Below are 9,708 nucleotides of genomic sequence, written 5' to 3'. Positions count from 1 at the left end.
ATTTATATCTAAAAAGTCGATTTGAAATGACATTTAAAATTCATCTTACGAAGCTATTTTCATTAATATGTACTCGTTTACTTACTTTAACTTAATTGCAGATTTAAATATATTTCTTATAATTTTATAGAAATTTCTTAATTATTTTCAATTCAAATTCTTAGTTTTTAAATAAATTAAACATTGTATCAATATATTAGAATATTTTATTAACCTAACAGTCCTGCACCTGCTAATCCTCCTCCGCCACCAATTACTCCGGCACCTCCAATCAAACCACCTGCACCAGCAAAACCACCAGAAGAATAACGCGCTTTAAAGCCGCCGCCACCGAAACCTCTGCCGAAACCACCACCGAGTCCACGAGCTTTAATATGATAAGTTTCACGATAACGTTTAAAACCTCCACCAAAACCAGCTCCCGCAAATCCACCCGCTGCTGCTCCACCACCAATTCCGGCAATACCTGCACCACCTATACCAGCAATGCCTGCACCACCACCACCACCGCCACCCACTATTGGTTGTTGCACACTTGACACTATAGGGACTTGTTGCACAATTGGTAATTGAGAAATTATTGGCACAGCTTGGATCGTTGGTTCATTTGCTATTAGAGAACGCGTAAGTCTATTTTGATTAACAGCTTTTAATGTTAGGTCTGAGTGATTTTCAGTATCTGCACAGTCTGTATTTATTATTAACAGGAATTTTAGAAATATCAAAAAACTAATATTTTTCATACTGTATTGTGTATAAAAAATTTCTTCTCTAAATAATTCCAACTTCTTCTTAAGTTTCTGACGTTGTGAATATAGGTTTCAATCTTTTTAAGGTTTTTATGTGTTTTTTTGTTAAAATTTTGTTTATTTTCTAAGACTCATTGATTGCGAAAAAATTATTGAATTTCCAAGTATACAAAAAAAAAACTTGTAAATTTTTTCAAATGTTTGTTTTGAATTTCATAATTGTTTATGTTGGAAGTTGTGTATTGTATTTATGCTCCGACTTATCCATCCATGCACGTGGTCACAACTGTTAAAATTGATGTGTTAAACTTCGATAGTAGTTTCCATGCCAATAACCTTCTCATATATTTAGCGAGATGCTAATGCTCAGACTCAGATTAAAGCAGGTATATATTTATTTCAGAAAATAACATATGTACATAAATATTACAATTTAACTGAAATTTCTTAACCATTCATTGTTAGTTCAGCATTGTTTTATATACGAGGGGTGTTCGAACAGTTTTAAGCTTAACATATAAAAATATATATCATTTCTTTGTCGCTTATTTTATGACATAATTTATTCATAATTTAAACTTTTTTATAGATGCTCTAATGCTTCCAACGTAGAGCGTGTCTGTCAAATAACCAGTGACTGGTTATTCAAGACATGATTATAAAGGTACTTGATATCTTTTTAAGCGATGTCTGTGATATACGATGTCTTTACTAGGTACTTGAGTAAATTTTGTTACTTTTTTTTATTAAGTTTCGGCTACAATAACCTAGAGATGTCAAATGGGTGCGGTCGTAGAGTCATATGGTCTTTTGAATGTCTGATATTGTGTGTGACTACGCCGAAGAAACGATTATTATCCCATAAAGACTTTCATTTTTATATGTTTAAGATTGTTTTCTAAAATTTTTTGCGTAAAAATAAAATTTGGTTGTAATATATCCGCTTAGTGTTCAGGCGGATACCTTTTAGAACGCCCTATGTACTCCTTTTTTTGTGATATTTTTAATGTTCATTGAAAACGATATCAATTATTAATCCGTTTATTTTGCAAATAATTAATAACTATTTGTTATTAAATCAAACATTGTTTTAAAATTATTTTAAGATTTTTAGTATTTTGTAAATAAATACAAAAGTCTATGACTGAAGTGAGCTCTCCGTAGTAGATAAAAATATAAAAACAGATGAAACACTTGAAAACAATATAAATTTGTAAACAAAATAATCATAGAAAGAAGAAAATATGCTGAGAGACTATAAAAGAAGCATATACATGAGTCTTGTCTTCCTAAGGCTGCAGTTTTGATGAATCTCAAAAAAGCAGATTCATATTTCTGATGAACAAAGATTGTTTATATTATGTTTTTATAGAAATAAGCTAAAATACGTAGAAGTTATTGGTCTTTTTCAATTGTTATCAATTTTAAAAATAAACAAATTCTTTTTTTTGAAAAAAGTTGTAGTTCTTGCTTTAAAATTTCTTAAAATTTAAAGTCATCAATATATCTGATTTGTTGATAGTTGATTTAATATTTTGAAAATTTTAAAAGATAAAAGATTAAATCTGATTGCCCTTTAAACTGATTTTTAAGTTTTATATGAAATACTATTTTTTAAAAATTTAAAACAGACAAATTTTCAGTGAATCTCATTTTTCGTTTTTGCAGGTGTGAATTAAAAAGATAAACTTTGCACATAATCACATTAAAATTCATCAAACTTTTAGTAATTTACTTTAATATAAATGCCGAAAATATTGCAAAATTCAAACAGAAATCACAAGTAGTCCAGCGCTGGACGCTAACTGGCCGCACAGCTTTAAGCCAAAACTTTGACAGCGTTAAAAAATATTAAAAAATTAAAGCAAATAATTTGTTTTTGCGTAAAAAAAAGAAAAAAATATTAGACAAAACCGTCGCAATGTTGTTTAAAGGGTTGGTCATGTTTGTATGTTTCATATTGCTCCAACAACAACAAATATTGGCTCAACCTATTGAAACAGTAGCACTGCTGACACAGCCTCAAAATCCATTGGAGACATCAGTGGATGCAATTAATATTGACAACACCAAAGTGCGAAAAACTCGTCATTTGATTGGGGGCGGTGGTGGTGGTGGTATTGTTGGAGGTGGTGTAGTTGGTGGCTTCGTTGGTGGTGTTACTGCACCAGTTTATACAACACCCATACAAACTGTTCCGATAATACAGACTGTGCCTGTTATTACCACAGTTCCCGTCGTTTCGACCATTTCAACAGTACAAACAATACCATCTTATGCCTCTGGCTATGGTTATGGTGGATATGGAAGTGGAGGTTTTATTGGTGGTGGTCTTGGTTTTGGAAAAGTTCAATTTAAATCGAAGGGATTTGGTGTTGGCGGACTTGGTGGCGGTATCTTCGGTTGAAAAATTGAATTATTAGAAATATCAAAGAGTGCAATAAAATTATGTGATTTAATTAAATTAAAAAAGCGTTCTACTTAATTAAAAACAAATTATGTGTATTAAAAAAAGTGTGAAAAAGTTATTGTACGTAATATTTAATTTTCACTGACTACTTTCCGGTAATGAAAAATAGGAAAGGAATAAATAGTTTTATTTGATTACTATTATTTATTTATTTAAAAATATATAACGTTAAAATACGATTCACCAAATAAAATAAAATGTTTTTTTTTTAGGTAATATATTTAATCATACTTCTGGAAAAGGCTTGATCCTCCAAAATCACAAGGTCATAAAGCCAAATTTTGTAGAAAATTCTTTTATATAGACTTTTATGCCAATAAATTTATAAGTTTTGTGTGTTATATATTTCATGCAATAGTCATGCCTCTCTTGCGTTAAGTAATTTTTCATCACAGGCTGGGTCAGTATTTATTTCGGGTACTTAGAAGGGATGATTTTATCTCTCCATCATAAATGTAGAAAGAAACAAGAATATGGGGTTTGCATCCATGAAAAAAAGAACATACAATTTCTGTGATTTCAGTGTGCTTAAGCTTATTCAAATAATATATTTCGATTGTGTTCGATCCATGATTTGTGAACAAAAGTGACATTAGAATCGCGTGAGACATTATATATATTGAATGTTAAGAAAAATTTTAAAGGAATAATTATTTTAAATACGGTATTGTATTTATATATATACTTTGCAACCTTTTTTTATGTAGATATATTTTATTTATTCGTACTATTCAAAAGCTGGTATCAGTCAGAATTATATATTTATTGGGTAATTCCAAGTAACAAAAATCTTGTAATTCTGTTTCTAATCAAATAACTTAATTGATATAACATTGTGTTGAAAAAAAATTGATTTAATATGAAATCTATGATTTGTTTATATAAAGTTTCAAGTATTTGGAAGTAACTGCCGCACACCGGCCCAACAAATCTAATAAGCCAATTTTAAATAATAAATAGATGACTTTGCTAAATTATTTAAAACTCTTTTATGTGGTCAAGATTGACAAAAGAATTCCGAAAAAGTTTTGATTGTTTATTTTTCATATGTTTGTTTGGTCAAAATTGACGTTTATAGTACTTATTGTGTACTTGAAATTAATACAAAATACGGTGGATCAGATTTCGTTATTTCAAAATAAAATTATTATAAAATAAATAAAACTATAAAAAACGATCTATTATATTTTACAGTTATCAGACAAATATCTCAAATATGTTTAGTAATTTTTTTGGGAAGTATTTTTTTGTAGATATGAATATAATGTTATAGTTATAAGAAACAAAAATTTGACTGCACATATATCGAATTACATCCTTTGACAAAATATTTTCATAAATATATCTACAATAGTTATAAATATATTCCTATATATAAAAAATTTTTTTACCTCCATAGGTTGATAAATTTTATTGAGTAAATTTTTTTGCTTCACTGTTCTACAGATAATTACTTCCGTATAACAAAAAATAAAATTAAAAATCTCATTTTCTTTACTTTACTAAAATGATTATAATTTTATTTTTTTATATTTTATTTGATTGAAAAATTAAAAAAGCTTTAAGACACTAAAGCTATAAAATCAATTGTATAACATTCGCCGAATTTAGTTAAAATTAATATTTGGAACAAGTTATACGCTAAAAAAATGAACACCTATGGGTTGTTATTTCTGTGTCTATTTGGACTCATAGTTGCTAAAGTTATATACGCAGATGATGTAGATTCTATTGCCTTAAAAGATGCTAATTTGGATAATAATTTACCAGCTGTAGACACGGAGGGCCATGAAAATATATCAGCACGTAAAACTCGTCAATTCGGTTTCCCGCCTCCACCACCATTTGCACCTGGTTTTGGTCCTGGCTTTCGACCTGGTTTTGGCCCAGGATTTGGTTACGGTGGTGGTTTTGGAGGTACCCGTGTTATAACTCGTACTCGTACACGTGTTGTTAATCGTTTCGGTGGATTTGGTGGTGGATTTTATGGTTAAATGTTTGAACATTAAACATATATCAAAAGAAAGTTTTGTTTAAAAATTGCTTATACTGATTGTGTTGTAAATTTTAAAGAAAGAAATCGTATCTTATCTTCAATCTCTGTGAGTGTAGGACTTACTAAATGCATATAAATGGACGAAATGTGATATTCTAAGCTATAGTAAATTGTTGTTATTAAAAGTATTTTATGTAAAATACTAATTAAATTTTAAAAATATAAATATTGTTAAAAATAAAAGTTATTCTTAATTTAAAATTTTTAAACATTGATTAAATTTTATTAATTAGGAAAAGTAAAAGCATAAAAATATTGACAAATTTGAAAGTTTATCAAAGATAATTAAAATGTGGACTGCTTGTTTGATTTAGCAGTGTATCGAATATTTTTCGATATCTCCAATATAAAACAACATATGTGTTGACCAATATGTGTTTATCATATTGTGTATAATATAAATTAATTTGGCTAACAATCAAAGTTCTTTAAAATGTGGTTGATATGTTGGATTGGGTAAAAAGTAATCAGCGTTTTTCTGTTAGCTTAAGTTTAAAATGCAATATTATCAAAAAGATGCAATTAATCTCGAAGTTCATTATTTTGTTACACATGCTAATAGGGAAATTCATTATTGTTGATCATTTTTTTATTTTTTAAGCATCCTTAAAATTATGGCGTATGAAATATGAGCCAAATCCTACACAAAAATATAATATATTCACGAAAAATAAATATATTCACTAGTATAATAATCAATTGCTAAAAATGGTTCCCTGACTGAAACATGGTACTTACTTCATCGATCTATTATTAAATAAGTCGATGAATAAATGCCATATAAAGATTTATAAGATCAAAGAAGAATTGGAATGTTGATTACAAAACATTTTTTAACTAGTTGTAAATATCCGATGGCAAAAAAAATTTAATAAAAAATACCAAAGGAATTAAACAAGAGAATAGGTGTTGTGGTATACCACGATAATACCAGGCCATGTATTTTATTGACTCTGCAGTGAGTATTTGATGGGATTCATGCCAGTTTGGATATGTGTATATATTTAATATATATTGAATATTTATATTAAATATTTATATTAAATAATATTTTAATATTTATATTTAATATTAAATTGAATTCTGCAGCTCTGCTTCTCCATTAAACATTGAAAAACTCCAAATAGCTCAATCGAAAATCGTTCGGCAAATAGTCGGTGCACCCTGGTATATATGAAAAATACGAATATTTATAGAGATCTTCGAATTAACACAGTCATAAACGTAATTGTCACAAATACATAAAAGTACACAGTCAAATTCAGGAATCATCTAACCACCTGCAAGTAATCTCACCCAAATCACTGAAACCCAGCGACTCAAAAGGAACTATATAACCCCAACTATTTAAGAAAACAAAATTGGACGAAGGTTTGACTAAGGAAAATTGATTATCTATTTTCTTTTTTCTACTACTGCAATTAGCGATAACTTATTGTTAGTTCTGAGTTGATTCTTAGAAGATTAAAAAAAAAAGCGAAATAATTTAAAAAAAAATAATATTTAATATAAATATTTAATACATAAATAAAATAAATTCTTTGTGTTACAAAAATTATAAAGTCAGCAGAAAATTTTATATATAAACTTCATATTATTATCTTAGATTCTATAACATATGTCAATAATATTTATGTTTGCTACTCAATCTGGTTTCTAGTACTAGAGGTCAACAATGCATAAATTTGGCTTCATGTTATTTATATATAGTTTTCTAGGTCATCTGTATTTTTTTTATCCAAGTATTTGTACAAATTTTTAGAAGACTGATTAATTTACATTTACAATTCATTTCGGTTTCATTTGATTCCTATACAGATTGTTAGTATATAAAAAATTTAAATTTTTATTTGAAATGTTTACAAATTACACATATATTTGTATATATGAATTATATTTGTATATATGACATAATTTCCATTGATTAGTATTTTGTCATAAAACATTTATTTAAATCGATTAAAAATTCTAATTCTCAAAATCAAATCAGATTAGTCCAACTAATATTAAGATTCTAATTAAAGGAGAAAGTGTCTTAATCAAGAAAATTATATTATTATTTAATTAACTGTCTTTTTAATTAGCTCATAAATATTTTTTATAACATTTAAATTAACTTCAAAACTATTTGTAACTGCGTGATGGTATATAAATAAATTTCATTTGACAGCTTTTACTTTTGAAGGGTGAACAGTTGGATGAAGTTCATCAACAGTAAACTTGTAATTTATTTCTTAGTTCCAATTTCGCTCAGTTGGTTCCACGCAGTGAAATGTAACGAGAATGTAACTGAAACCCAAACAACAACTACAAGAAAAACGTTCATAGATGCGAATACTTTTGACGCGAATGTGGGAGTTTTGCGTAAGTATTAATAGAAAAACTTTATATTTTAATAAAAAAATTGTTTGAATTCATTTAAGTTTAGCTACGAACCAAACTCAATTTCAATTTATACGTAAGAACTTACGAAAGTTTGCTGGACAGTTCCGTATGAGAGTTAGGTGCACCTTATGGGGTTGCCGTGATGTAAACGGTATTGAATTGCCGGAGTTAGTGCAATCTGCTCAAGCAGAGGTGATGGGATCAAATAAAAGGCCAATGCTTTTCAAAATAAGACAACGCTTGAGAAAAAAGGCAGAGGAAAATAATTAAAATCGTTTGGGAGACAATGAAGTTATATCAATAAATGCAAATAAATTATAACTAAATAAATTTATAATTTTTTTTAAAATCAGAAAGAAGTCTCTAAAAACTTAAATTATTTTTAAGGCTATTTGTTAGCGTTATTTTGAGCCGTTGTCACAGTTTTCACAACTGTAACTATTATAATTGGTTATAAGTATAAGTAATGTTATTGTCTTTCTTCCAATTATTTATAGGCATCCTAGAATTAAAAACATTTTAATACTTAATAACTGTTAGCCCGTTTTCATTTATTTAACCATTAAGGTACTACGTGTCTGTTAAATTAAAAAATATAAAAATGTTATAACAAATTTAATCGATGATAGAAAAAAAAATGTGCAGCATACCGGCTTCCAATAGAGCGAAAAACTGCGACTTTGACTGATCTTTAGTGCTTTTAAACGAATTTAACCGAATAAAAAATATTTCGCCTTTAGTATAAAAGTTTTGTGATCATTTGGTTTATCACAAGATATAAAAAAGTTTATTGACTTTTTTCCAATTATCTTGGGGCATCTTAGAATTAAAAAGGATTTTATACTTAAGAATAGTTTGTACTCACTTTTATTATACCTATCGAAGGTAAAAATTGGACATATCTTTGTAATCAAAAATTTTATCAATGAACCTTTGTTAAGTATTGCCATCTGGATTGTAGACTGTACCGATACTGGATTGACATTGTCTTTTTATATAAGTAATGGTATCAGAAATATATATCACGATATATATTAATCATACAGTAATAATTATTTTAATTCCTTTCCAAATACAAGTTTTGATTAAGATTCAGTTCTTAACATGAAAATAATAGACACCAACATTTTTTTTTTTTTTCTCTTTATTGAAATTATCTTAAACTAAAAAACGTGACAAATGTGATTTTTACTTAATAACTGAATATTTGGTATTGTTTGTAATAAAAATGATTTGGTAAAAAAAATGTAACTATTTATAAAAACTTTGTACAAGAATTTTCAAAAAATATTCAATTTTTTAGATAAAACATTTAACCAAAATGTTTACCAAAAAGATTCTTAAATCCTAAACCACCAAAACCTCCACCAAGTCCATGGAGTCCACCAAATCCAAGACCACCAAGACCTCCAAAACCTTTGAAACTTCCATGTCCTAAACCTCCAAATCCACCGAATTTGCCGCCCAAACCAAGACCACGTGCTAATCTCTCCGACTCTCCATCTATTGCCGATTCATTTGATTGTTCAATATCCAACAAAGTTAATGGAGCTGTATCTGATACGGCGGCAACAGGAACTTCGTAGATCGCCACAGGTACTGCTTGTGTGCTACTGATGTAAAATACACCCAAAATGCAGAAAGCCAAAATTGTAGTTGAATTCATTTTGATATTATTAAAAAGTTTTGATGAAGTAGATTTAATTAATTAATCCTTAATTTTCGTTTTTATAATACTGTACTCTTTTGGAGTGAAGTTTGTACTTAAGGTTCAGTGAATTGCGTTTAGCTTTTATAGTTTGAAAATCACTAAACATTTTTGCCATAAATTTACCTACTAACCCTTGGCGTTACTTCATTTACAAATTTGGCTAAGTAAATTAAAGGTGCTAATTTGAATTCTAAATATCTGAATTTTGTATAAATCAAATCTAATTTCATTCATAAATCGTATTTGCTGTAACTACCATTTGCTAGCATAATATACTTCAAAATGTTTAAGTTTACATTTCCAGAAGATTGAAAATAAGCGACGCATGCGTAGCATT

The 9,708-nt window shown here is 28.1% G+C and overlaps 4 protein-coding genes across 4 annotated transcripts; 3 read left to right on the top strand and 1 right to left on the bottom strand.

Moving 5' to 3' along the window:
- Positions 1–2,691: 2,691 nt before the first annotated feature.
- On the top strand, positions 2,692–3,156 carry LOC119674107 (keratin, type II cytoskeletal 1-like). The gene has a single exon (XM_038085232.1). It carries the CDS (start codon positions 2,692–2,694, stop codon positions 3,154–3,156), a length of 465 nt encoding a protein of 154 aa, XP_037941160.1.
- Positions 3,157–4,868: 1,712 nt separating this feature from the next.
- LOC119674106 lies at positions 4,869–5,213 on the top strand. Its single transcript, XM_038085231.1, has one exon. The coding sequence runs from the start codon at positions 4,869–4,871 to the stop codon at positions 5,211–5,213; it is 345 nt and encodes a 114-aa protein (XP_037941159.1).
- A 2,232-nt stretch (positions 5,214–7,445) lies between these two features.
- Positions 7,446–7,930, top strand: LOC119674105. Its single transcript, XM_038085230.1, has 2 exons — positions 7,446–7,639; positions 7,704–7,930. Exons 1-2 carry the CDS (start codon positions 7,474–7,476, stop codon positions 7,928–7,930), a joined length of 393 nt encoding a protein of 130 aa, XP_037941158.1. The 5' UTR covers positions 7,446–7,473.
- A 1,042-nt stretch (positions 7,931–8,972) lies between these two features.
- LOC119674104 (keratin, type I cytoskeletal 9-like) lies at positions 8,973–9,326 on the bottom strand. The gene has a single exon (XM_038085229.1). The coding sequence runs from the start codon at positions 9,324–9,326 to the stop codon at positions 8,973–8,975; it is 354 nt and encodes a 117-aa protein (XP_037941157.1).
- Between the last annotated feature and the right edge of the window lie 382 nt (positions 9,327–9,708).

The sequence above is a fragment of the Teleopsis dalmanni genome, chromosome 2 (genome assembly GCF_002237135.1).
Source record: "Teleopsis dalmanni isolate 2A chromosome 2, ASM223713v2, whole genome shotgun sequence".
In the NCBI taxonomy this organism is placed as follows: Eukaryota; Metazoa; Arthropoda; class Insecta; order Diptera; family Diopsidae; genus Teleopsis; species Teleopsis dalmanni.
The sequence above is the reverse complement of the archived record's forward strand: the minus strand, read 5'-3'. Positions and strand labels throughout refer to the sequence as shown.

Bases quoted from the DNA above. Each gene is read 5' to 3' on its own strand.
- LOC119674107 (XM_038085232.1), top strand. From the start codon at position 2,692: ATGTTTGTATGTTTCATATTGCTCCAACAACAACAAATATTGGCTCAA.
- LOC119674106 (XM_038085231.1), top strand. From the start codon at position 4,869: ATGAACACCTATGGGTTGTTATTTCTGTGTCTATTTGGACTCATAGTT.
- LOC119674105 (XM_038085230.1), top strand. From the start codon at position 7,474: ATGAAGTTCATCAACAGTAAACTTGTAATTTATTTCTTAGTTCCAATT. The intron at 7,640-7,703 runs GTAAGTATTAAT...ATTTAAGTTTAG, and splicing joins CGCGAATGTGGGAGTTTTGC to CTACGAACCAAACTCAATTT.
- LOC119674104 (XM_038085229.1), bottom strand. From the start codon at position 9,326: ATGAATTCAACTACAATTTTGGCTTTCTGCATTTTGGGTGTATTTTAC.